This window comes from Aotus nancymaae, unplaced genomic scaffold, assembly GCF_030222135.1.
Source record: "Aotus nancymaae isolate 86718 unplaced genomic scaffold, 86718_ANA_hifiasm-v0.15.2.pri h1tg000028l, whole genome shotgun sequence".
NCBI lineage: Eukaryota > Metazoa > Chordata > Mammalia > Primates > Aotidae > Aotus > Aotus nancymaae.
This window is the reverse complement of record NW_026988441.1, coordinates 8,386,649-8,414,183: the sequence shown is the minus strand read 5'-3', so window position 1 is coordinate 8,414,183 and position 27,535 is coordinate 8,386,649. Positions and strand designations below refer to the sequence as shown.

Genomic DNA, 27,535 nt, shown 5'->3' with positions numbered 1-27,535 from the left:
GGCAAGGTGCATGGCGCTAACTGGAGGATGGGTGGGAAGGGTCCATCCCCACGACCACCCCAATCCCGCCTTGGGACGGTGTGGGGCTGCCCAGAAGGGAAGGCGGCACACCCACACTTCATAGATGGAGAGTCTCCTAGGGATGTGCAGTCGTGTGCGTGTCTTTGTGACTTTAGGTGAGTGTCTTCTCCTCTGTGAGCCTCAGTCCCTCTGTTAGAAGGGACTGTAATAGGACTGACCCCACGTAGGATGATGGGGACCGATGCAGTGGTACACAGGTGCCTGGAACGCAGCAGCTCAGAAAGTAGTGGCTGTCTCTAATAATATGCGGAAAGGGGTGGGCGCCTCCAGCACTCGGGCTCTGATGCGGTGGGCACGTGCATTTAGTCATCCAGCAAGTATCTGTGAGGACCTGCTGGGTCCTGGGTGGGCCCTGACATGAAACAGCCGCTACAGGGGTCAGTCTTGATCTCTCCTCCACAGCTAATAATCAAATAGTGGCTACCGTTTAGTGTACACAGTACACAGAGTAAGCTGAAGCCTCAGAGAAACAAAGCGACTTGTGGAGATCCCACAGTGAAGTTGCTCCAGGGAAGCTGCCCCACCCACCCCTTTGATTGACAAGTCAAGGCCTAGGTTTGAGCACTAAGAGAAGGGCCACCTGCCTGGCTGGGATGCCATAGGACTGGAAATGGCACGGCTGGCTGGGGATGGGGGCTGCCAGAAGAGCACCTCTTCCTGGTGTAGGGCCGTTGGGGGTTGCTGAGGTCGGTACACAATCGATTCTGTCACCACATCCGGGTGCTGGGGCTGGGGAAGGAAGTCTGAGGCTGGAGCGAAAACCCAAACCACCACCTGGGGAACTGCATCAGCCCGGAGGAATGAGCAGGGAGCACGCCACGTGGAGCCCACGCAGGCTCCTGTGGGCGGCACCTAAGGGCCTCCTGCCCTCCTGCACCCTTTTTCCTGAGGGGAAGATGACTGTCCCAGCAAAACACTGCCATGTCTCCAGTGTGCAGGCAGAAGCCTCTATTCTTCCTTTTATGTTCACTGGGGCCTGCTGAGGGGCTGGGGACACAGCCCTTTACATCCCAGGAAGTGGGCATTAGTGGCCCGTGGCAGAGGAGCTGGGATTGCCTGCCTGGTAGGTGGTGGAAGCCTCCTTCTGGAGATGGGAGCATGTCCCCTCCATCTCATCTGGAGCCATGTGGAGAGCCGTTCCCTTTTCAAGGCTGTGGACCCAGTGAAATACCATGTAAAGCACCCTGCACAGTAGACACGGATCTCTGGGAAGGGAAAGAATGGACTCATCAGGACAGGTGCCTCCTCCCAGCACGGAGGAGCCTGCAATCTGCACTCCAAAACCATTATCCACCGCTGGAAGGTGCAGCCTTTCCCTCCCTGCTCCTTGTGGGCCTGGGATGGGAATGGGAGGGGGGTTTATGTCCTCTGGGCACCAGCCCTTTGGCCTCACCCCCACCCATCACACATCCCAGGCAGGCCTAGGCATCAGCTGAACTGTCATCACAGCATCTGCTCCCCAGGGACAGAGCCCTGGGGAGGGAGCACTTAAGGACAGAAAGGGCACAAGGAGATTCGGTCCAGTGCCCCTTCTGCTCTCCACCCACACCCCACCCAAGCTCTGGGTCCCTCTCTGGCCCCTGCTGCCCTGTCACAAAACCCAACCCATCCTATCCCCTCTCCAAACTCCACCCAACCCAGCCAGAGCCGGTCACTCCTCCCCCAAAGTTCTCAGTCCCCTCAACAGATGGCACCGTCACCCATCTTACTCCAAAGGGTTTATTGAGACGAGTTTTCACATACAAGATGGGGGCAGAGAGGATGGGGCTTATAAACAGGAACCTGGAAGGGGACCGAGGGTGCAGGAAACAAGAAAGTGAAATAAATAGAGGAAAGAGTGGAGGCAGGGACAGACTGACCGAGACCATCACACAGTGACAACGCAGGTGGGCGGCATGAAAATCCTGTTATTTATACGGCTATACAGGGAGTTTAGGTGGACCCAGGGGCCCACTCCACCCTCCACGCCCCAGGGAGGGGCACGAGGTCATCTCTGCCCATGGGCAACCCCGTGGAGTACTGGGAGGGCTGCCCTAGGAGTCTTGGGCAATCCCTGGGCCTTGGTTAGTGTCTGGAAAGCAGTGGAGAGGGCCGGAGGGGTGGCCAGCCTGAGGCTACCAGCTGCCACCCATTCTCCCAGCACAGCTCCTGCCCAGCTCTGGGAGGATGGGGTTGGGGGAGCAGGAGCTCAAGGGGAGAACCTGGCACCTTCTGGCATCTTGGAGAAACTGATCCCTAAAGACACCTGGCCCTGGCTGTGCTGCCCTCCTGAAGGCAGCTCTGCTACCAGGAACAGCTGTCAGGGCACAGGGGGAAACCCCGAGGCCATCCTCGGGGGTGATTCCTGAAAGGGGCCCATCCCCAGGCTGGATGCTTGGGGAAGGCAGCCGTGGGGGAGGGATTCCTGGGGAAAGGGCCGTTAGCACCACCAGGCTCCACGGCAGACAGGCAGAGGCCAGGCCTCTGTACCTCCAGTGAGGCTGGGAGACCCTGCAGGAGAGAGGAGAGAGGGGAGGCTGAGCCGCTGCCTCTAGGGTGCCTCTCGGGTCTCAGTCCCTCCCCTGCGTGCCCAGGGCTCCCCCAGTGATTCACAGGGTGCCCCTGACTGCACTTTGGGAATCAGCACCTGGAGAATATCAGCCCAGGGGCGTGCGAGGGCTCAGGATGCGGGGTTTCTGCCCTCACCTCAGCCCCACCTGCCCGGCCCCGCTTCCCAGCCAGCGTGGCGGCCAGGGCAGGGCCAGGTGGGCATCATACGAAGACCTTGGCCAGGGCATCAGCACCAGCACTGGCGATGAGGGCCTTGCTGGGGTGGCAGGCGACGGCGTGGATGGCCTCTTCGTGCTTCTTGCGGTGGGCCGTGATCTCCTGCACGCACGTTTTGTTGTCCAGGCTCCAGAGACGCAGGGAGCAGTCATGGCCTGTGCAGGTGTGAGGGGGCCAGAAGGGGTGGTCACCAGGCTCCTCGCTCAGACTCAGCCCTGAAGCCCCTCACCTGGCCTTGTCCAAAAGCCTTGGGGGAAGTAGGGCTCAACTCTCCTCTCCCTCACCCTCTGCCCATCACCTCCTGAGGCCCACCCAAAGGAGAACCCCCATCCCCTCCTGTCCATGGTCCATCTCATCCCCCAGCATTTCCTGAGCAGCTACTGCACACTGAGCCCCAGGGGCGGGGAGCAAACAAAACAGGCAGCTCTCCCTGCCCAGCAGCACTGAGGCTGCAGCTGAGACAGGAAGAGAAGAAAGCAACCCAGGGGTCAGTGTGAGGACAGAATGGCCCCAGGAGGAATGCAGGGAGCCTTCCAGGCAGGACAGGAGGGGAAGGTCCCAAGGCAGGAGGCAGGGGTGGCCACAAGAGCCTGAGCAGGGCCCTGGCGAGGAGATGTCCGGTTTAGGGTCAGGAAGATCAGGCAGGGCAAAGGCTCAGCTTCTTCTACAGTCTAGCAGTCCCCAGAATCGAGGCCCGTCTGTGGGGACCCGGACCCTGTACTAATCTCTGCACTGGGCTGGATCTCACTGACCAGCCCCTCACCCGCCAGAGGCTGCCAGCACAGGCCTGGAGGCAGAACCAACCACAGCCTCCACCACCATGGCCTGCGCCTCTAAGTGCGCACACGCACTCATGCCTGCACTCACGGCAGACCTCGCCCTTCACCCCGCAGCAAGCTCCGGCCCCCTTCTCCACCCACCCACATCCCGCTGCATCCCTTCTGAGCACAGCCTGTTGCTGCCCTGGATGCCCTTATCCAGAGACGGCAGGGTGGGAGCACGTAAGTCCCTGCAGGGACTGGCCAGGCAGACCTGGAACAATGCTACGAAGCCCCAATGCCAAGTTACAAAGTGTCTGAGAGCCAGGGCCCACATCTGTAAACTGGGGATAAAAGTACCAACCGCGCAGGTTGTTTAGAGGCCAAATGAAATGATGCAGCTCCAGTGCCCCAGGGAGCTGAGCCCAGAGTGCTGTGCTACCCCGTATCTCCCGTCATTTCGCCCAAACCGGCTTCCCTCAGTCCTGGCCCCCAGGCCCCATGAGCACTTGCCTGGGGCCAGTGCCCAGGCCTCTTCCTCCCCTTCTCCCCAACCCTGGTGGGCCTAGTGTGCCCAGCTTACTTCCTGACATCAGGAATACGCCATTGGGGTCCACGGCTAGGCAGGTGACTGCGTCCAGGTGTGCAACCATGGAGTGCACGGGTTTACCTGAGGTGAGAGGGGGTGGGTGGCAGGTTCCCCTCCCACTCTGGGCCTCCCTGGGAGAGGGAAAGACCTGGAGACCTTCCCAGGGCCTCCCGCAGGGACAAGAGCGTCTCTGACGCCTGCCTCTGGCCCTCCCCACCCTCTGGAGCACAAGGGGCTGGGCTTCACCTGTCCGATTGTCCAGGAAGCGGATGCCCCTGTCGTCGTGGGCGGTGATAGTGAGAGGCTGGTTTGGATGACTCACCACTTGGTTGATCTGGGTTGGACCTGAAGGAAAAGCAGGGTGAGAAGGATGTCAAAGGGAAAACCAGGAAGACCGGGACAGAGGCACGAGTGCAGCGTGACAGCCCCACACCAGCCTCTGCCTGGATGTGGAGAGGGGCTGGGCGAGGCCACTCCCATCCCTGACCTCAGTGCTGCTTCTGCACAAGGAGTCCCTGGGCCATTCTGGGGCTGGGGGAAGAGGAGTAACAAACATGAAATTTCACTACTCTACCAAGAGGGCCCAACAGGGCGTCCCTGACGCACTCTCCCCACCTGGCCCCCCAAGTGCCCTGGCTATGAGGGTGGGGGGCCCTGCACCAGGACTCGACTTCCTTCCTGCTCAGGGCCCGAGGGTGCAGGGGAGTCATCTGAGCTGACTGGCAAGGGGGTCATCAAAGCCCCAGGAGGAAGTGGGGCCCGGAAGACACAGAGCAATTCCATGAGCTGCTGTTGGCCCGCTTACCGCTGCTGCCCCGGGACTCCAGTGTGAGGAGGGCACTGCCAGCCTCCAGGTCATACAAGACGGTGTCGCCAGAGCGGAAGGAGGCCACGATGTGGGCAGACTCGGTGCTGGTGAAGGCCACTGAGGTGGGGACCCCGTGTTCTGAAGGCACAGGGGAGAGAGGGCTGCTGAAGGGACCCTCAGACCCAGCCCTGCCCCAGGGTGGGGGACTGTGGGTGGGAGGCCTGGGGCCTCAGCGGGAACCACCCTGACAGCCTCCAGCCCTGCAGAGCTCCGGAGTGAGGCGCAGCCCCCACTCACCGCTGGTTGTGGGGAAGGTGCAGAGGCAGGCCGGGCTGCTGCTGCTGGGGTCCCAGATGCGGACAGTGCCGTCGGCGGAGCAGGAGGCCAGGCGCTGGGAGGCAGAACTGAAGGCCAGGCCCCACACGGCGTCCCCATGGCCCTCCAGGACGTGGCTCAGCACGCTTGGGTCTGCACCCACCGCAGGGAGGAAATGGGCTGTGTCAGGGCTGTCAGCTCCTCCCCAGACAGCCTGGAGCCCCAGCTCTGCCAAGCCCCAGGTGGCTGGGCTCGAATCACATGTGCACCCACTTCACACCCTGGTGCTCCTCAGAACTGTCCACCACTGGGACAGCCCGGAAGCTGCTCACACTGCCCACTAGCTCTCCAATGGCAGAGATTTCCCTCCATGCACGGCTGTCCCCCAAAGCAGGGCCCAGAAACTGGAAGCTCAATACAGAATTTTTCAGTCTCCATTAAGAAAAAAGGAATAGTGGCTGGGTGCGGTGGCTCACGCCTGTAATCCCGGCACTTTGGGAGGCCGAGGCGGGTGGATCACGAGGTCAAGAGATCGAGACCATCCTGGTCAACAAGGTGAAACCCCGTCTCTACTAAAAATACAAAAATTAGCTGGGCATGGTGGTGCGCGCCTGTAGTCCCAGCTACTCGGGAGGCTGAGGCAGGAGAATTGCTTGAACCCAGGAGGCGGAGGTTGCGGTGAGCCGAGATCGTGCCATTGCACTCCAGCCTGGGTAACAACAGTGAAACTCCGTCTCCAAAAAAAAAAAAAAAAGAAAAAAGAAAAAAGGAACAGTGTGGTTCTGTGTCCCCACGAGCGGCACGTGGCCTGTGCTGGCTGAGGGTCCGCCCTAGCCCCGGCCTGTGCAGTCTTTTCAGCCCACGGCCCAGTGCCTGAGCTTTGCTTGGTCTCTCCAAAGCCCCCTGGTGAAGAGGTCCAACCACTGCCTCCCTGGTTGCTGAAGTCCACGCTGGCAGCACTGACCTGCTGACACCGAAGGTGTGGTGGCCAATGCGTCTGGGACTGACCCCTGACCTTGTGCAGGTGAGCCTGTTCTCTAACGTGTCCTCCCCTTGAAAGCAGACAAAGACCTCTGACCTCTGCCCAGACCAGATGGAACACAGGGCCAGGTGCATGATCAAAAGAGGAGGCAGAGCTGGGCACGGTGGCTCACGCCTGTAATCCCAGCACTCTGGGAGGCAGGTGTATCGCCTGAGGTCAGGAGTTTGAGACCAGCCTGGCCAATATGGTGAAACCCTGTCTCTACCAAAAATATAAAAATTAGCCGGATATAGGTGTACACACCTAATGCTAGCTCCTCAGAAGGCTGAGGCATGAGAATCACCTGAACCTGTGAGGCAGAGGTTGCAGTGAGCCAAGATCGCGTCACTGCACTGCAGCCTGGGCCACAGAGCAAAACTGTCTCAGGAAAAAAAAAAGGTGGCAGAGAGCAGGGGGACAGATGTTAAATGGAAGTGGCAGTCTGGTCACTTCCCTAGTTAGCTCTTAGTTGCCCCAAAGAGAAAGCCCCGACTCCGTCCAGCCTGGCCCATCTAACTCCACACCTTCTCTACTTTCTCCTCACATGCCCTCCACCCAACCACGCAGACCTTGGCGGATCCCCACAGGCAGAGCACACAGTGTGGCAGAGCAGAGGCTGCCAGGGCTGGCCACGCCTGTGCATGGGCTGCTCCTGGCCTGGGCAGCCCCAGCTCTGCCTTCTGGACGCCAGCTCATGTGGATTCTCAGTCAGCTTCACCATCTCCTCCCACAACCATCATTCCCACTTGGCTGGCCCAGCCCTCAGCCACGCACTGCATCTCGCTGCTCACGACAGAGCAGCGCGGAGCCCTCACACACACTCCCAACGCCTGCAGCATGTGTGCCTACGTGCGTGCGTGCATGCATGCATGCGTGGCGAGACAGCCAGGCCCCAGCAGATGTGAGGGGAAGGCAGGCAGCGTTGTCCTCACCGTAGCCATCATAGGGATCCATACTGAGGTCTGGAATCTTCCAGCTGTGGATGCAGGCATCTGCCCCTCCACTATAGCAGTATTCGCTGTTGCTGCCCATGGCCACGGCCAACACTGGTCCCCTGCAAGGGACAAAGATGCAAGAAGGGGATAAGACTAGCTCAGAGCCTCCCCTGGCCACAGGACCTATGTTCCTACTAGGACTCTTCAACAATGGCCAAAAGGAATTCAGCGACTGGGGCTCTGGCCGTGCCACCTGAGTAGGTTGCCTGTCTCCTGCCCTCCCCTGCCCCACCTTCCCTGAAGGGCTGTGCTAGGCACCAGCTGCCAGGGCATGAGAAAGTCAGCAGAGAGCCCCAGGAGCCAGGGCTTCATGTATCACAGAGGGGCACAGGGACTGAGCCCCCTGCTGTCCTGCCTCCTGCCACAGGCCTCCTAGCATGGTGGTGAGTGGGTCAGGGGTCAGACTGCATTTGGGACGAAGTTTCTAGCAGGCTCACGGGCACCTCCCTACCTGTGAGCCCGGAAGGCATGGATAGGTTCCACATCTAGCGCCGCATTCCTGTGGGATGAGAGATGAGCCTGATGTCACTGAGACCCTGTCACCCCCGTCCCCAGATGCCCCTGCCCCCGGCTCTGGGCTTGCTGCCCTCACTTCTTGGCCGTGACCGCCTTCTGCAGGTTCCAGAGCTTGAGCGTGCCATCCTCAGAGGCGGTGAGCAGAGCTGACTGGCTGTGGTGGAAGGCCAGAGAGCGGATGCCGTCATAGTGTGAGCGCAGGGTGAACTTGGGGTTCCACGTCTTCTTAAAAGCATCTTTGCTGTCAGACAGCTGGGGTTGGGGGGAGCTGCCTCAGTGTCTTTGCATCCATTTCAGCAGTCACGCAGACACTGATACCAGGGCTTGAGGCCCCTCCCTTCCCCCCAGATGGTCCTGGCAGGAATGCCCTCGCTCCAGCTGGGACCTCTCCCCTTCCTCTGCAGGGCGGAGTCTCTACGCTCGCCCTGCAAGTCCCCACACTGGGCTAGGTGCTGGAGAGACAGGTGTGCCTGACTCTTGGGGTCTTGCAGTTGAGAGGAAGGGGACTGAGAGAGACACTGGAGCATCCCACATGTGTGTGGGATGACAAGCCATGAGCAGGGCAGTGAACTAAGATGCACGGGGAGACGGCAGGCAGGCTGCCCTCCTCCCAGGGACACTGAGGCTTTCCTGAGGAAGCACAAGCGAGCAGGACTTCAGATAAGCAGAGGGCCCTGGAGAGGAAAAGTGCCTGTGCAGAGGCCCCAAGGCAGCACGGACGGCCCAGCCTGAGAGGCCAGTGGAGCAGGCAGCAGAAGGCACGGAGGAGGGCGGCAGCGGATGAGGCAGGCGCTGGGTGGTAAGCCCCGGAGGAATGTGTGCTTCATCCTAAGAAAAAGCCTCGGAGAAACCAGGAGCCGGGAACTCAAAGCAGGGGAACGACATGGCTTGTTCCTGCCACCTGAAAGGCTCAGATTTGGGGCAGGTAAAAGCAGCCACAGGCTGGGCGCAAAGCTCAGAACACTGTACTTCCCCAAGTGACATCTCGGGGCATGCAGAGGAGCCCCATGGCACACTCTGATGCTCAGGCCTCTGCTCTGACCCCACTTTCCGAATCTCATAGCAGTTCCCCCACCAGCCTCACTGGGGTCACCAACACTGGAGATCCCATTCTGCCATGGGAAAATGGGCACAGGCACCCATGCCAAAGGCTCCCAGCTGGCCAAAGGCTCCCAGCTGGCCCATCCACATATCTCAGCCCTGGAACATCTCATTTCAGCCCAGCTGCCCATTCACACTAGACTGGCCTGATGTGGCAGAGCAGGAGGTGGCTGGAGGTCATTTTCCTACATCCCAAATCGCCAGGGGTGGGACAGGCACTGAGTGGAGAAGCTGTGATGAAGACACAGGCTCCAGAGTCTTCCAGGCCCTGTGCCTCAGTGACCGCAGTCAAGTCCCTCCACTGTCTACGTCTGTACCCCTCTGTGAAACGGGGTGAGCAGGGCATGGGTGGCACCCAGTAAGAGCTTGCAGGGGCTGGCCCTGGGCATGATGCCCAATGGGGACAATGCGGGGGGCACCTGGAGAACTTACATCGCAACTGAGGTCGTTGTCGTTGGTGACGGTGAGATCTGCCAAGTCCCCCAGGCTCACCTCCCCGCCCCCGATAGTGTCCATGATGAAGACGTCTGAGGAGAAGCCAAAGGAACCTGGTAGGGGGAGGGGAGGGAGGGGCAGAGAGGGCCAGGGAGAGAGAGAATGACAGAGAGAGGCAGAGAGAGAGATAAGGAGCAAGAGAGAGAGACAGGGAGAGGACAAGATGAAGAATCACAGCTGGAAAGAGACAGAGAGACAGACAGGGCAGGACAGACAAAAAGAGAGGGAGACAGACAGACAGACGAACTTTTGGGGCAGGGAGGCTGCAGACTGGAGGCTGGGCCTCGACCCTGAGGACACAGAAGCCCTGGGCTCAGCTCTGCAGCCTCCCTCTGCCATGGGCCCACAGGACTGGGGCCAGGTGGGGGGTGCCTCTTACCTTCGTGTGGTCGGGGCTGGGGTGTGCCAGGAGGTGGACCGGTCACTTTTGGGGGCAGCCCATCCACATCCCGCAGGTCAGCCAGGATGCCTTGGAGTTTGACCCGACGGCTTTCTGCAGGATCAAGGAATAGGGCCGGAGTCGCCTAGCAGTTCCAACCCAGCCTGCTGTAGGTGATCCCTTTCCCACACCGAGAACCCCCTGCCACTCTGGGGGGCTGTGAAGCTCTGGCCCCAGTGGGGGTATGGGCAGAGGAGGGGAGGCTGACTGGGCCCCTCCGTGGGGCAGTAGGCAGGTCACTGCCTTGCCTGGGCCTCAGGCCCCAGCCATCCATCCCATGTGACCCGAGGGCCCTCCTAGCTGGGAGTCACAGGACAAGGAGGAAGACGCAGCCCTCCCACCTGCTTCTCCCCCACTGGGTCCTCATCCTGTTCCCTCCTTGAGGCCAGCCAGAGCTGGACACCCGCCCTAGAGGGCTGGCGGCCCTGCTTCAGGAAGAGCCAGGCCTGCCTGCGTCTCCACGGGGATTTTCCAGGGAAGAGGTGAGGGGCTGGCCGCCATGGCCTGGGCCTCCTGCTCTCCTTGGCTACCCTCCTCTCAGGAAGCATATCCGTCCGGTGGAGAGACCCTGCACAGGAAGCAGCTGTGGGCAGCTGGGCCTGCTCCCACCCCCTCAGTGGGGAAAGCAAGCAGAGGCTGGCCAGAAAATCTGAGCTCACCCAGCTCGTGGGGGCTCCCATCCATAGGGCACCGCCGAGGGTCTGGAGCCCCTTCCCCATCCTCTCCTGAGCCCAGGAAGTCAAACTCGTTGATAGCATCCTCGGAGTCGTCCTCCTCGTCCTCATCTTCCATTTCGGGCACCAGGGCCTTAGATGGGAGCTGGGGCATAGAGAAAGCCAGACAAGTCAGGGGCCCTCTTGTCCAGAGACTAAGCCACCCCCATGCCTGAGAACAGATAATCCGGGGCTCTGGGCCTGTCTCTGCTCATGGGGCTGCCTCAGCCACCAGCTGGCTGCCCTGGAGCGCCCCCTGCTGGGGTCTTGGACAGCTGCTACCACTAGGGCTGGTTGGCCTGGCCCCACCCTCATGTGGCCCTTGACCTGGTCCCAGCTCAGCCCGTTCCAGTCCCCCAGCACCGAGCCTTAAATGAAGAAAAGTCACATAATGCAACAATCTGCCTTCAGGGAGAGCAGATATGCACTGGTGTCCATGTGTGAGCATATGGAGGTGCAAACTGAAGTGAGGACAAACAGACCACAGCATTGCAACCATAAACACGGCACCGGCCTCCGTGCAGGCTCAAGAGCAAATCCCGCTCACTGCCTACGCCTCGCAGACGCGGCTTTACTTAACCCCAACCCTGTAAGCAGCTACCGTGAACACTCTCATTATCACTCCACATGACAGACCAGGAGACTGAGGCTGAGCAGGGGAACCCACTTGCCCCAGGTCATCAAGGCCAAGCTCAGCCTACCGTCAACTCCTCCAAGGTGTGGCTGGCCCCATGTCAGCACCCAGGCTGAGTCTGGTGACACCTCTCGGGCACCAGTGAGGGGCCAGCCTCTGACCGGCATGGGGGGACCAGACAGAAGGGACATGGAGAAGAACTAGGGTCAAGGTTTATTCAACACCTGGGGAAAGAATGGGGAGGGGGGGTTTAGGACTACAGAGGAGGGAACTGCCCCAGGCGCTCTGAGGGGCACACGAACGAGCGGCAATGGTGCTCCGCCGGCAGTGCCTGAAACCATGAGGGCTCCACCACACCAATGCCACCAGCACCACTGACTAACACCTGATGAGCACTTGGGGGACAGCCACTGTGCGGCTGAGGGCTTCCTGGGCACCAGCTCATTCTAATGAATCCTCAACTACCAGACACAGAGACTCAGCCCTGTCTGAAGGGTGAGGAGGCTGAAGCCAAGACAAAGCAGCGTGGGCCCGAACTCACGCAGCTGGGCTGGGGCCGCCTGGGAGACACGGGAAGTCCCCTGGGTTCCCAGCCGGGCCTCACTGGAGGGCTGCCGTGTGGAGACAGAGAGCCCTACACAACCAGCCAGCCCCAAGGGTACAGGCCTGCGGGGCCATAAACACCACGGATGATTCCTGAAGGGACAGGTGGAGGGTGGAAAAGGACTGGAAATTCCCAGAAGGGAAGGAAGGAGCCAGTGTCTGGACCAGAGGCCAGCATTTGAGGCCCTGGACTCAGCCCTCCTGCTCCTCCCCTAGGCCTCTTGCAGTGCTGCAGCTCTGTGCACACCACTCCATTTGGGGTGTGACTCTGTGCTGAGCCACACTGGGGACACTGGAGAGGGAGTGGAGGCCTAGACAAACCCAGTCCCTCCCAGACCAGACAGGGAGGACCCCAGAGTGGCCAAGAACAGGGAGGGGGGTCCAGGGTGAGTTAAAGAAGGCTTCCTGCAGGGTAGGGGGTATCTGAGCTGAGTCTAAAGGAGGAAAGGAAGGGGATCCAGGCAAAGGGACCCGCTAATGGGAAGGCCAGGGCCCAGGGAAAGCCCCAGGGCCATCTCCCACAGGTCCCTCCTTCATGGGCACATGCCCCAGCCTCCACCACAATGCATCTTTCTGCACACTACTATTTACAAGGCTGCTGCTGGCCAGAGCTCCTCCAGGCTAGGGCCTGTGTGTCTCCAGATCCCTGCCGCCGACACAGTGCAGCCCCTGAAGGCCCCAGCTGACCCTGGGAAGGGCCTGGACCAGGTCACAGCCGGCCAGGCTGCGGGGGCGTGGAGGAAGGGGCTCACCTTCACACGCTGCTTCTTGTGCTGCACGCTGTCCAGCTCATCGTCCTCGTCGCTGTCTTCGTCCTCGCAGTTCTGCAGGAAGGGGATCTGCCCCAGCACCGAGCCGCCCAAGCGCTCTTTGCCATCTTTGCCTGCCGCGTTCCTGCCCAAGACAGCAGAGCAGAGGAGGATGAGTCCTGCCAGGTGTCAAATCTCAGATGGGAAGGTGCCCATCCAGGCTTGGTGGCCAGAGTCCAGACCCAGCTAACCCCTTAAACCTCGAGAAGCCTTGACTCTGGTCAGACACAAAGCCCCAACCCCAGCTTCTGCCCAACAAATGCTCATTCCAACTGGACGACTCACTCAAACCGCAGACGGAGCCCAGCTCCTCACTGACCTCCGACCCGAGTTCCAGAGGGCCAACCCCCAACCCTGGTCACAAATCTCCATCCTATGCTGAGTCAGAAGGAAAGCTGGATGAGAAAGTGCCACTGACTCAGAGTGCCCATTCCCACAGCCCGGTCAGACCACAAGGGCAGGTCAGGCAGGAGGCAGATACATCCTGCAGGAAAGACGAGCTGGCCATTCTACGAATGCTCAGCAAGGCACCAGGAGCCAGCCAGCCTCGCATGAGCAGGGGCGCCGGCGATCCCTGCTACTCAGGAGCCCGCACTATCCTCAGCAACAGATGGCACTCCTCCCTCCACCTCCTGGCTTCCAACTTCATGACAGGTTTTAGTGGAGGAGGTATCGACCCAGCCTGACTGCGGGAGAAGGCAGGGTGGAATTCGAAGTACAGATCGATGCAAACATCCCCTCTTCTGCCATCAGGTTGGTGTCCTGGAGGTCCTGTCAACTGCCCAAGGGTGCAGTTGCCACTCGGTGCAGAGATCACTGCAGATTTTCCAGCTCGCTTCACGGCTGCCATCCCCAGAACTCCGCTCCATCCTCTTACACACCTGCCCAGAATACTCCCTGCACTCCCAGAGGGACATGGGACACGGGACACCGTTCTCATGGGACTTCCTCCCAGACACCGACACCAGCTGCACGGGCTCAGCCTCCTTCTCAGCTTCCTCTTCCTCCCTCCAGCCTCTAAGCGGGAGAGCACCCGGGCTCAGTCCTCAGATCTCTTCTCTGACCATCTACACTCATTCCAGGCACTGCAGACGGCCCGCGACTTTCCAAAGAATACCCATGTGCTTGTTCAACTAGAGCTATGTTTAGGGGCCAAATGTGCCCGAGCTCCAGACTGGAGCTCCGCATCTCACATGGGGGTAAACAGGCCCCTCACACTTCACATGACCTTGGCAGCCCCCAGAACTTCCACTCCCAGGCTTCCCCGTCTCAGGGGACGCTACTCCAATGGCTCACACCAAACCCTGGAGTCCCCCATTTCTTTCCTCTCCGCTTAGCTGTAGTCCTTTAGCATCAACTGCCCGAAAACCTCTGGGGAAGTGGACACCTCTTGCCTCGCCACTGCTAAGGCCCATCAGCTCTGGCCTGGACATCGAGATCCTCTCCCAACTGGTCCCCTTGCCTCCTAGGGGACCCTCCTACAGCCTCTCCTTCTCAGAGTGAATCAAGAATGTGGGATTATGTCACTCCCCTGCTCAAAACCACTGGCTTCCCACACCCGACTCAAATCCAGACTCTAACCCAGCCCAAGGCCTGGGCAACTGACTCCTGAGAGTGGTGACCGGGAAGTGAACAAGCCAGAGCTTCCCAAGGGTGGTGACTCTATCCCAGCCCAAGGCCCGAGTAAGGGACTCCATGGTAACCTCCCCGTGGCCCACGCCTCACCGCCTGCAGTCACGCCCGTCTCGTGCTGCTTCTGCATGGGCTGCGCCTCTCCTGCCTCGGGACCCCAGGGTTCACTGTGCCCTCTGCCTAGAACATTCTCCTCCCAGCTACTCATGCGGCTTATCTCTGCCCAAGCGTCAACCTCCACAGAGACCCTCCCTGCCCACCCCACACAGAGGAGCACTATTTCGTTGTGCACGTATTGGCCCTCGTGGGCTTCACTGCACTTAGCATCACCTATGTGGCCTCGCTTGTTCTGCTTAACTGACAACCATTGACGAGACAGTGAACAAGCCAGAGCTTCCCAAGGGTGGCCACCTCATGTGCTCCACTCCCTGCTGGCGAGGCACCCCACGTGACCGAGGAGCATGCAGGTCTGAGTATCAGGATGGGAGCAGGGCTGGAGATGAGGCCATGGGAGTGTGTGGAGGGAACTCAGAACAGAATCCAGGGGATCCCAGCAGTGAAGGGACTGAGGATTTTGAAACAAGGGAGCCCGCAGCATACTCCAGGAGGAGGGGCCACCAGGGCACCCAGAGACATCAGCTGACGTTCTGTCCCTGGCCCTCAGCAGCAGTCAAGAGGAACAGAGAGACACATCTGCCAGGCCCAAGGGCTCACCTCTTTATCTGCTCCTCGATCTGTTTGACCAGCAGCGACTCCCCACCGCTGAGCCCCGCAGGGCCCGGGGGAACCCTGGGGGCTCCTTCACCTGGCTCCACCGCCCCGTTGAGCTCCAGTGAGCGACCCAGCAGGGAACGGACGCGCTTGGACCGCATGTCGAGGATGGTGTCTGTGTAGCCCACCTCTTCCAGGTACCTGCAGGGGTGCAGAGCCGTATGGGTCAGACATCCCCTGGGCTTCTTCAGGTACTGCAGGGGCCAATGCAAACTGAGAGGACTTCGTAAGGGGCCACTTAAGAGCATACACCAAAATCTGATGTAAGCACACCCTCGCTGCAGCTGTTCCCCATCAGGGCTATTTCCAGTGGAAGCCCTTGTACACACACACAGTGCTGTGGCGTGAGGGTGCTCCTAGGGCTGAGCGGCAGAAGATCAACGCAGCAGAGCCTTAACGAAAGCTGGCCACAGTAAACAGCAGAACGAAAACGCTAAGTTCTATGATCCACATGATGCCAGTGTTTGTAGAAAAAAACGAAGAGGCGTTAATGTGCATATAAGCTTACACTACATACAAACACACACTTGTATTATGTCCCCCAAGAGGCCTAGAAAGATCCATAAAAAGAGTAACAGCAGCGACCTCTGGAGAATGGGATTAGGGGCGTTAAGAGGAACTTGTGCAACTGACTCTACTTACTTCTACAAATGAGCACTTATTCCTTCTGCAATTTAAAAACTGAAGCCAGCTGGGACTGGACTACAAGTAAAAAAAGGAGGAGGAGAAAAAGAACAAAAATCAATTTGGGGTATCTGTGGCTTCAACATACAGAGACAACAGTCCCTTGCTAGTCCTCAGGAGGCTTCCGGGCCAGGAGGCCTTTGCCGTCCCGTCCCTTCGCTGCCCTGACCCTGCCTCTCGCATGTGAGGCTGCATGCTCGTCTCATCCTGTGCGTGGCCGTGTATCTGGGGCTCCTATCTCCCACCAATAGAGAGACAGGGAAGCATGGGGCTTTAAAGTTGGGCACTGGGGCAGACTGACCAAGATCTCACAAATTAACCACGTGACCTTGTGCAAACACATCACTTCTCCGCATCCCAGTTTTCTCGTGAGGGGAACACTGGCAGTTACACCGCACAGAGATGTCAGTGAGGAGCCAACAGGTGGAAAATGCCTAGCACAGTGCCAGGCACGTAACAGGTCCTTGGTAAGTGTAGCCTGTTAGTGTTACTATCATCATTTTAGGGTTGCTGTGTGCGCATACTTTAAGCTGGCAACTGCACTTCCAGATATCTTACATGAGGAAACCAAGAATATGCACAATACCTTCTTGATTCTTATCACATTGTCTATAAAACTAAAAAATTAAAAACAACTTCAACAAAATATACAAGAAGGAATTGGCCATGGAGAGTTATGGTTATCCATATGACAGACAATATTCTGTTGGGTTTTTCCTTCTCCACAGGACCAAAGGAAGGAAATTATAAGGTCCTCAAAATGTTGCAGTATTACTAATTTATATGGAGAGATGTTCCCAACTCTTAACAGTGAAAAGAAATCCCAGTTTTTATAAAATATACAAGCAGGGCTGGGCGCGGTGGCTCATGCCTGTAATCCCAGCACTTTGGGAGGCCAAAGCAGGTAGATCACTTGAGTTCAGGTATTCAACAACAGCCTGGCCAACTTAGTGAATCTCTGTCTTTACTAAAAATACAAAAATTAGCTGGGTGTGGTGATGCACGCTGCTAATCCCAGCCACTTGGGAGGCTGAGGCAGGAGAATCACTTGAACCCAGGAGGTGGAGGTTGCAGTGAGCCGAGATTGTGTCACTGCACTCCAGTCTGGGTAAAAGAGCAAGACACTCTCTCAAAACATAAAAAATAAACAAATAACGCAAGTAAATAAAATACATAAACTGAGCAGGGTGGCTCATGCCTGTGGTCCCAGCTACCCAGGAGGCTGAGGCAGGAGGATCGCTTGAGCTCAGGAGATCAAGGCTGCTGGGAGCTGTGACTGCACCACTGTACTCCAGCCTGGCCAACAGAGTGAGACTGTCTTATTAACTAATTAATTTATTTATTAAGACAGAAATATACAGCCATGGAAGAAATTGAGACTATATATGGCAAAATGTTTATAGGGGTATGAAATTTCTTGGGTGGAGGAATTATGAGCGATTTTTTTCTCTCTGCTCTCCTGTATTTTCCAAGTTTTCTAAAATGCACAAATCTCTTCAGCAATTAAAAAATAATAATTTGAGGACTGGAGCAGTGGCTCATGCCTGGAATCCCAGCACTTTGGGAGGCCAAGGCAGGTGGATCATTTGAGGTCAGGAGTTCAAGATCAGCCTGGCCAACGTAGTGAAACCCCGTCTCTACTAAAAATACAAAATTAGCCTGGCATACCTGTAATCCCTATTCAGGAGGCAGAAGAATAGCTTGAACCCAGAAGGCAGAGGTTGCAGTAAGCCAAGATCACGCCATTGCACTCCAGCCTGGGCAACAAGAGCGAAGCTCTGTCTCAAAAAATAAAACTAAAATAATAATAATTTGGCCAGACATTGTGGCTTATGCCTGTAATCCCAGCACTTTGGTAGGCCGAGGTGGGCGGATCACTTGAGCTCAGGAGTTTGAGACCAGTCCGACCAACATGGTGAAACCCTGGCTGTACTAAAAAATATAAAAATTAGCCATGCGTGATGGCATGTGCCTGTAATCCCAGGTACTCAGGAGGCTGAGGCAGGAGAATTGTTTGAGGTGGAGGGAGGCAGAGGTTGCAGTGAGCTGAGATCGTGCCACTGCACTGCAGCCTGGGCAATAGAGCAAAAACTGTCTCAAAAAATAGTATTAAATAATATTAATAATTTGTTGGTCCAAACATGGTGAGTGACTGTGATCGTTCACAGTCGATTACAGACCTACTTACAGATCTGCCCTTTCCCCACTTCTCACTGCTCCATTTGATTAGTCTTTAAAAAAAATAAATAAATAAAAAATAATGGAATATTACCCTTGGGGAATAAAGAGCCACACTTCATAAATCTTCACAGATATATATATATTTTAAAGCCACACTTCAGGGCTCCTATGGCCAGTGAGACCAAAACAAAAACAAACAAACAAAAAAAGTCGCAGAGGCATCCGCAGCGGCGTTCAGGGACACGTCCAAGGGGGCGTCCACCTCCTGCAGCAGTTTCCCTCCCGCTCCCCAGGCCAGGCTCCGCCCACAGGGGAAAGGCCATTCCAGCCATAGCTGGCTAAGATCCTGATATTTCAGTGTCCCCAGTGGGGAAGGAAAGGACTATGGAGTGTTTGGACTTATCTCTCAAGGCCAGCGTGCCCCGTGTTCCCAGACCCGCTCCCTGAGCACACTCACTGTCGGAGAAGCTGCCGCCCCTCCTTCCACACCAGCGGGCTGTTCTCCAGGGTGACCGATTCCACGGGGCCATTGGAGACTGGCGGGTGGAGAGAATGGAGGCTCTCTTAGTCAGGCCACTGCCACCTACCCATCACCTCCTCCATCCTCCTCACCCCTCCAACCCAAATCGGTCACTTTCACGGGTCCTGTGGCACCACTCCCTGAGTGCTGGAACCCTGCTCTCTCCCGATGTGGGGATTCCTCCTCCCTGAAGCAGTCCTCATCTCTAGTCTGCTGACTGGTCATTCCCCAGACTGGACTCCGACAAGACAAGGGTTTATCTCAGAACTCTGGGTGAGTTGTCATCTTCCTCCACAGCAAGCTGGCCAGGGCCTGGGCTACATGGGTAAACAAAGACCCCTGCCCTTGTGGAACTTCCATTCTAGTGAGAGCTGGCAGCAGGTAACGACCATCACTATCAGCCTGGCACACAAGGTCTTCCCAGCTTGACTTGGCCAAGCTTCCCTCTTACCTGACCTGCCCTCCCACGTCCTCTGCCCTCTCTACACATCTGCCCAGTCACAGTGACCAACTTCCTGTCCCCTAACTCTTTCAGCGTGCATCTATGTGCCTGTGCTCTCTCCCCTCACTCTCCTGCTGGGGAACGGAGTCATCTTTCAAGGAGCTTAGACTCTTAAGGGACCAGAGGGCAGGAACCATGTCTCCCGTACTCTCTGCTGGGTCCTTAATCTGTGATACAAAGCCTGCACCCCACAAATAAATGTCTTTTTTGGATGAACAACTGAATGGCAACCCTGTTCAAACGCCACCTCCTTGGTGACGTCTTCCCCAGCTTTCCCGCACCGTCCCCAGCGCTCTATAAATAGCCCTGGCGCCCACTCCTTGCAGAGGGATCCTGTGAGCTGCTCGCGTGTCTGCCTCTGGTGCACAAGGGATGGCAAGCAGGACTGGCCCCAAGGGTCTGGCACAGGACCTGCCCATGGGCAGGGCTCTGAGAGTGAGATTCCGCCCTCCCCAGCCCCGGGGTGATTCTGCCTTCTAAGGAGCAAAGTGAGACAGAGGCACCCCATCTTTCTGCTTCTCCAGCACACTCAGCTTCCTCGGGAGGGTGCCCACTGTGCAAGCCTCAGAGGGTGGGTACCTTGTTCTGACACATCTGCTTTCTTCTCCCCCTGGTTCAGGTCTGTCCCAAACTTCAGTTTATGATATTTGGCCCTAAAAGAGCAAACAGGGTCAGTCGTCACCTGAGGAATCCGGAGTCCCAAATCCCAATCTGCAGGGCCTCCTCCTAACCACTCTCCTACCACTGAAGCTCAACTGTCCCCCAACACCCCTGGCCTGGAGAAAGAGACCACTCCCTGGAGTCAGGCAACCTAGGCTGCTCTCAGGAGTCCTTGAAATCATCAGCCCTGGAAACCCCAGTTCCTTATCAGAAACAGGGCGAACAATACCACTAGGCTATTGGAAGGGACAGGAATAACATGGGTAGGGAATATACAGTACCTGGTGCACAGCAGGCCACCAGCATCGTGAGTATTGTTCCTGGTGTCTAGCCCAAATCCCACCTACTCTGTCTTGTTTCTCCCCTAGAACCTTATGGAACTGCGATAATGGAAAAGAATGTTGGTCCCAAATCTCCCTCAGCTGGAAGCAGGCGTGGCTGGTGGTCTCCTGACACTGAGCTTGAGATGCACCCAGAAGGCAGGCCCAGGCCAGGACGAAGCTCACCTTTCCTGCTTCAGCGCGTACTCTAGCATCTTGATCCGCCGCACCAGGTCCGTTTTGAGATTCTCCTGCCCTTTCCTCTCTCCCTGGAGGAAGGCCACCTGCGCCTGGGAGGGCAGACGGGAGGCAAAGGAAGACACCGGGGCTCAGGCTCACTGCTGGTGTGTCCATCACTCACCCAAGTACGGTGCCGGCCCCCAGGCACCCCTCAGTGACGGGCGGCAGCCACTTCCTCAGGCACAAAGATGCGGAGTCAGGGTTCAGGGAGCACTGAGAGGACAGGCTGGGTCTGTTTCCAGGGCCTCCTGCCACGTCACCCACAATGAGAGCTGAAGGGGAGCCCTTAACCCCTGAGATGACAACGAGGCCAGCTCGAGCCTCACTTGGTGGCTGCCTTTTGGGGGAAGTTGGGTCAGGGACGGCCGTGGAGAGGAGAGTGGGCATTCACCGCCTGGACTCCCCCACACCCTCCGGCAGGTGCTGTCCCTCAGGCTGCTGTGGAGGTGGCGTTCCACTATTCTTACCAGAGCATCTGTCTCTGGGAGGCGTAGGAAGCTACTTCTGGAGCTTAGGGACAAGAGTGGGTGGCTCGGCTCAGCTCCCACTCCAATACAAAAGCTTTACTAGCCAAGCCTTAGCCATCCCACTGCATTCCTCCCAGGGTGTGAGAGAAATGTGCCACAGACATGACCCTGGGCTCCTGCCAAGCACTTCACACAGTCTGCTGGTTTGAGCTGCCCCGTCTGCTCCAGTCTGTCAACAGGTCATTTGGAGACACTGGGCCCACTGCCTTCCAGGCTGGATCCTGGCCCCTGACCATGATCTGGAAGCCCTTGTGCCAAAGCCCTGGCCCAGGGCTCATCCCTGGCTTCTCCCCAAGCACTCCACCATTCCATCCCAGGACAGCCAGAGCTCCAGGCCCAACTTAGACACTACTTGCCACATGATTCTAGGCAGGTCATCGGCCTTCTGAGCCTCCATTTGCCCCTCCAGAAAATGAGACTCATAAGGGAGCCCTCCCGTCATGTGCTAGGCTCTGCTCGGTCCAAGGCCTGGCAGAGTTTAGCTAACAAATGCCACTTTGCACCTCTCTCATCATCTTTATTCTCCCTGTCCGTTTTCCACAACTCCAAAATGGGCCCAGTTCCTTAGGGGAGGTAGGATCCCTTGGAGACCCCAGATCAATGAGAAATGTCTGTAGACTGGCCGGGCACAGTGGCTCACACCTGTAATCACAGCACTTTGGGAGGCTGAGGTGGGCAGATGACTTGAGGTCAGTAGTTCGAGACCAGCCTGGCCAACATGGTGAAACCGTCTCTGCTAGAAATACAAAGAACTCAGCCAGGCGTGGTGGTGCACACTTGTAGTCCCAGCTACTCGGGAGGCTGAGGCAGGAGAATCACTTGAACCTGGGAGGTGGAGGTTGCAGTGAGCTGATATCATGCCACTGCACTCCAGCTTCGCGACGGAGTGAGACTTTGTCTCAAAAAAAAAAGAAACACACGTCACGAGTTACCTTCTAGAGAAGAAACCTCCTCTGTCCACTTCGAGAATAAGAATTGTTTTCCCTCTTAACGCCTTTTACCAACACATATCTATATAAACACCCGAGGCCAGACAGGAAAACTACTTATGTGGCATCAACATCTCCGAAGCATGAGTTTCTGTCCTTTGTGTATCTTCTCAGCCCCCCAAATCTACTCTCTGAATCACTGGAGAAGGTGAGAGGAGAGGCGGACTGACCACCGAAGACAAGTCCCGACTTTTCTCCTCGCTCTCCTCCCTGCCCTCCTGGGCTCTGGTAATTGATCCTTCGACCTCCTGGGATCCTACACCTCGGTCAACACCCACCATGGTTTGGTGAATGCCCACTCGTGTCAGGTGCCCCAGTAAGGCACTGGGGAATAACAGAGGAGCCACGTGGTTCTTGCCCCCACAGGACTCAGTCCTGTGCAGGAGACTCTTCTTTCTCATGAGCAGCAACTCACACACAACGTGACTAGGACCCTGTTGCAGGAGCGAAGGACGCTATGGGAGGAGGGACAAGAAGCGACAGTTCAGCTGAGGCCTGGGGCTGAAGAGAAGTTAGCCAGGGGAGGCGAGGGCCCTGCTGGCAGAGGACAGACGAGCTGCACGGCAGGCTAAGGAACGCTAAAAAGGCCAGGATGGCTGCTTCAGAACATGTGAAAGGCTCAGCGAGGGCAGTCAGAGAAGTGCAGAGGCCCAGCAGAGGGAACACAGAGAAGCCACGGAAGGGTTTCAAGCAGAGAGGGAACCAATTCGCATGCACGAAGGCAGCCCCAGCTAAAACACGGAGAACTGCCTAGAGGGAGCAGGAGGTGGCAGAGCTGGACACAGAGACCCCCGTCACGGAAGGGGGCAGTCCTAGAAATCCCAGGACAGAACCACAGTGGCCTGGACTAGGATGGGGGCAATGGACACAGTGGTGGTCTATCTGTGGGGGCAGGAGGCAGAGTAGGGCATCCCACCCAGAGCTCTCACTGGCTCAGCTTCCGCTTCATCCCCCTGATGCCTCATCGAGCCGTGGTCTCCGTCCTGCTAAAGAGGACGCAAGGGTCTCTGCCACCCACTCTGCTTTGCTGTCCCCTTCCCAGTGCCTCTGGAAAGAGAACCAGAAAGATGTGGTTGGAGCGTTTCAGGGAGGTGGAATCCACCAAACAGGAAGCATCGGCTGCCAGTCAGTCTCTCCCTTGCTGCAAACACCAGCAGCCGCCACTGGCTGCCTGGTCTGCAAGGGCCAAGGGTTGTGGTGGGCCTTCCAGGACCTGGAAGTACTGGTCACCACCGCTCACCACATCCACCCACTGCCACTCCCTCTGGCCACAGCCGCAGAGCACACGCCCCCAAAACCTTCTGATACCTGGCAGCTCCTGCCTCTCTGCCCCTCAAGCTATTCCCAGCAAGGCAACATCTAAAGGCTTGGGAGAAGTCCCAGCAATGCAGTCCTCCCAGGAGCTGATGCCTCTCTCAATTCGCCGCTTCCTGCCTGAGCTCCCTGGGAGGAGTTCCTGTTTTGTGCCATCTAGCCCTGCATCTCCTAAGGGCCTTCTTCCCAAGCTTCAGCAGCTGCTGGCAGGGATGAGCCCCCAGGAAGCTGGAGTGGGGAGGGGACAGCGCCACACATTCTGTGCCACAGCTCCCTGTCGCTGCTCCTATATGAATCTCCAGTTCAGATCTCTCATTAAAAGGTCCCTCGCATCCTCAAAAAGCTTCCCCTCTCAGAGTTGCCACAGAACATGGGCAGAGCCACACAATCAACTGTGCATGGACATTTACAGCTCTGCGGTTCCCTGCATGAAGGAGCTTCCTCTGCCAGCCTGGAAGTTTCAGATGGGCAGAAGCCACATCACCTGCTTCTCAGAATTCCCCACGTGGCAAATGCCTACTTATTACCAGACTGCAGCTCTGGCACCTTCCTGCTCCAAACTTACGGTGCCTGCTGGCAGGACCTCCTGAGGGGCTGCCTCCTCTGCCATTCAACACACATGTACCAAGCACGGGCGCACGACAAGTCTTCTGCTAGGAGCAGCTGTATCCAGCTCTTTGGAGAAAAGTTATTCAGACTCCATCAGGAAAACCTGACACTGCCGAGGTCTTAAGGGTTCTCACAGGGGAAGTCACTCCGTCTATTAGCGGTAAGTGTTCGAGTAAGGGTGCGTAAGACAGGTGCCGCTGATGGGAGAGTAAATGGGGTGGGGCTGTGAACGTGGAGAGTCAATCACCGTTTCATAAACACATCCCCTCTACTATTCCACCCATCCGTTCTGCTTCATACTCGCACAGGAATAAGGGGTATTCACTGCAGCCATGTCTGCTGGGGAAAAACTAGAAAAATCTCAAAGTCCACCAACCAGGGTTGAACTCAGTCAGCTACCGTTCGGCCATCCCGTGGGATGCTATGCAGCTATGAAAGAGTAAGAGTTCTCTGTGCTGACACGAAAGGAAAACCAAACACATTATTATGTGAAAGTCACAAAATATACACACAGCAGTTCATCTATTACACAAGCACAATAACTCTTCTTTCTCAGGAGAGAAGAGCGGGAAAGGGACGAAGGGAGGGAACGTTCCTTTTTCACTCACATATATATGTGTATACATACACTCACACACACACACACCCCTGAGATGTTTGAATTTTTACTAATGTAACAGAGTAAAAGAAAACAAAAGCACAAAATGACAGAGCTGGTACCATGCCAGGCACAAGTTCCTCTCAAATTCCAAGAAGAGTCACTAAGGGTGGGAATATACATTTTTTCTCGCAGGCTCCAGGATGACAAGAAAGCGTGGTGGGCACAGTGCACTCGCACAAAGTCCCAGAGGCCGAGATTCAGTCCCAGCTCTGTTATGACTGCTTGGGTACTATGGGGAGGCCACTATGCTTGCCTGAACCAGTTTTCTCATCTGTACTGGGTAGCAGAGAGGTACAGAACATGGGCTTAAAAAGTCCACAGATGGCCAGGCACAGTGGCTCACACCTGTAATCCCAGCACTTTGGGAGGCCAAGGCAGGTGGATCACTTGAGGCCAGGAGTTCGAAACCAGCCTGGCCAACATGGCAAAACCCTGTCTCTACTAAAAATACAAAAACCAGCCAGGCATGGTGGTACATGCCTGTAATCCCAGCTACTCGGGAGGCTGAGGCAGGAGAATCACTTGAACCCCGGAGGCAGTGGTTGCAATAAACTGAAATCATGCCACTGCACTCCAGCCTGGGCGACAGAGACCCTGTCTCAAAAAAACAAAAAGGTCCACAGACCAGCCCTTCCGCTCAACTGCTGGGATCCTAAATAAATCACTTACCCTCTCAAAACCTCCATTTCCTCTTGTGATTATTATTTTTTAAAGGCGAGGAGGAATATCATTTACTCTCCCAGAATGCTGCAAGAATTCAAAGACAGCTCGTATGGCAGTGCTTGATACAGCACCGCAGACATGATATGTGCTCACTAAATCGCAGCTGGTATCATTACTGCTGAGTGAGGTAATAACACTGGCTCTGCCTACATCTTGGGGCATTGAGAAGATCTAACGAGATGTATGCTGGGAAAGAGTTGGGAATTAGAGAGTGGGGACAGAAGTGAGAGCGGTTACATAAGGATTCTGCTCCCACTCCACCTCAAGCCTCAGCCATGGCAAATGAGGGCAGGGGGAGTTACTGGAGGGTCTTTACTCATCCTATAGACAAAAATGCTTTTTTTTTTTGGAGACAGGATCTCACTCTTTCACCCAGGCTGGAGTGCAGTGGTGCAATCATGACTCACTACAGCCTCAACCTCTGGGGTTCAAGCGATCCTCCCACCTCAGCCTCCTGAGTAGCTGGGACTATAGGCACACGTCACCACGCCTGGCTAATTTTTGTATTTTTTCGTAGAGATGGGGTCTTGCTATGTAGTCAGGCTGGCCTCAAACTCCTGGGCTCAAGGGATGCTCCCACCTCGGCCTCCCCAAGTGCTGGGATTATAGGCATGAGCTACCACACCCGGTCCCTATGGTCAAAATTCTCCTTAGTTATTTATTTGGGTACCAACTTCCACTAGATAGAAAATGGCAATTCAGAAGGGGAAAGGTGGGCTGCTACAAGCAAGGACTGACAATTTCTGCTAATAACACCTCAGTCCAAGAATCCTCAGACTTCCAGCGGGCTATTCCTGATCCCTTCAAATCCTCACATCTCCACTGTCCTCCAGACAGTCACTGCCAACGGACCCGACGCTCTGCAAGGTCACAAACCCCAGCCCAACTCCTCAGACTCTTCCATATATCAGTCAGGAGCACATGCCTGTCCCAAGCTACCCCATAAACCACGGGGTCTTTTCCCAGGACTTCCACAAATATCTCCATCCCCAAACACCCCACCCCGCCCTGCCTCGTTCCCTCTGAGATGCCCCCTCTTGTTACCTTCCGGTTCTACAAAATTCTCCCCATTAAAGCATCATCCCAGGGTAGCCCCCTAATCTGTCCTCATTGGCGCCATCCCAGGACTCCTCACCTCCATACTGGACATGCCTGACCCCCCTACACTCCAATTCAGGGCTCTCTACCTACATCCTACACACACGTCCCATCTCAGTGCCATTGCACCCACTCCTGGACACCCCCAAAGTGGGACTTCCCCTTTCAAGCTCTCCTACCCAGGCTCCTAGGGCACATCCCTGCCCTGTCCACATTTCCACTCCAAGGATCCTTTCACTGCACTCTGCAGCCACTCATACCCGGGATCCCCACAGTTTCCTCCTCAGAGGGGAGGGCACACACCTTCATCCCGGACCCCTCGAAACCCCCCTCCCACTCCTAGGGTCCTCAACAGCCATCCTTCCACGCCCACTGTCCAGTCGCTCGAAACACACCCATCCCAGGCTCCTGGACTTCCTCTCCCTAACTCCTCCCGGTTCCCCGTCAGGACCCGCTCTCATTCCCATCGGGTCCCAAGTACCCCCCCCGACACTCCCACCTCCAACCTGCACCTGGCTGGGGCCGGGGTCGGGGTCGGGAGTCCCTCGGCACCCGGCGAGCTTCTGCTCACTCCCACAGGAAACCAATCAGGTCTTTCCCAGACCCCTTCGGCTTCTCTCCACACCCTTTCCCGAGTTCTCTTAGGCTCCCCTCCATGCCCCGAGTCGCCTCTCTCAGGAGCCCCGCTGCCGGCGCACCCAGTCCCAGTCCCAGTCCCAGTCCCAGTCCCAGTCCCAGTCCCAGTCCCACTCCCAGCCGGTTCTGGTCCCTCCGCCCCTTTCTCTCGGCCGGTCCCGGTGATCCCTCCCACCTCCTTGTCCCTCCACTTCCACTTCGGCCGTCCCGGTCCCCTCCCACTCCGGGGTGCCCTCAGGACACCCCTCGGACAGCCCCTCACTCGCCCTCCGGGACCGTCGCGGTCCCCTCCCGCCCCCCCGCGAGCCGTCCCGGCGGCCATTGCTCCAAGATGGCGGCGGCTGCGGCGGCGGCGGCGGGTGAGGCCGGGCCGGGCCGGGCCGGGTGGGGGGTCGGGGGTCCCGGGGCGGCGCTCACCTGTAACTCAGCGCGCTCGGCCTCCCAGCGGGCTTTCTCGGCTTCAAAGCGCGCCCACTCGTGCTGGATAAAGTGCAGGATCCCCGGCAGGCTCAGGGGCTCCGGGCCCGCCGTGGGCCCGGGGCTGCCTCCGCCGCCGCCTCCCTTACCTGCCGGACCCGGCCCAGGGGCAGGGGCAGAGACCGGGGCTGCCCCAGTGGGGCCAGGGCCCGCGCCTGAGCCGAGCGGACGGCAGGAGGAGGCGGCAGCGGCGACCGCGGCGGCCGCTCGCTCCTCCATCATGGAGGCCCCGGGGCCGGCCCGCGCGCCCTCTGTGCCTCGCGCGCCTGCGCGGCCGCGCCAACCCCCCCCCCCCCCCCGCCAACACCACCATCCCGCGCGCGCGCCCGGAGGGGGACGGTGGGAAGA

General features: G+C 57.4%; 1 protein-coding gene across 3 annotated transcripts; it reads right to left on the bottom strand.

Moving 5' to 3' along the window:
• Positions 1–1,786: 1,786 nt before the first annotated feature.
• On the bottom strand, positions 1,787–27,409 carry STRN4 (striatin 4). 3 transcript variants are annotated; one of them, XM_064381136.1, is made up of 18 exons: positions 27,128–27,409; positions 20,100–20,203; positions 19,513–19,586; positions 18,369–18,447; positions 14,990–15,187; positions 12,587–12,728; positions 10,544–10,703; positions 9,825–9,938; positions 9,383–9,498; positions 7,926–8,101; positions 7,785–7,832; positions 7,271–7,392; positions 5,300–5,470; positions 5,000–5,140; positions 4,441–4,539; positions 4,189–4,275; positions 2,767–3,002; positions 1,787–2,571 (listed from the first exon to the last, which is right to left on the bottom strand). In XM_064381136.1, the coding sequence occupies exons 1-17, from the start codon at positions 27,407–27,409 to the stop codon at positions 2,833–2,835; spliced, it is 2,283 nt and encodes a 760-aa protein (XP_064237206.1). In that variant the 3' UTR covers positions 1,787–2,571; positions 2,767–2,832. The 3 variants fall into 3 exon arrangements, with proteins under 3 accessions (XP_064237206.1, XP_064237207.1, XP_064237208.1); XM_064381137.1 differs by having other exon boundaries at positions 9,383–9,477; XM_064381138.1 differs by lacking the exon at positions 27,128–27,409 and adding an exon at positions 21,323–22,072.
• Between the last annotated feature and the right edge of the window lie 126 nt (positions 27,410–27,535).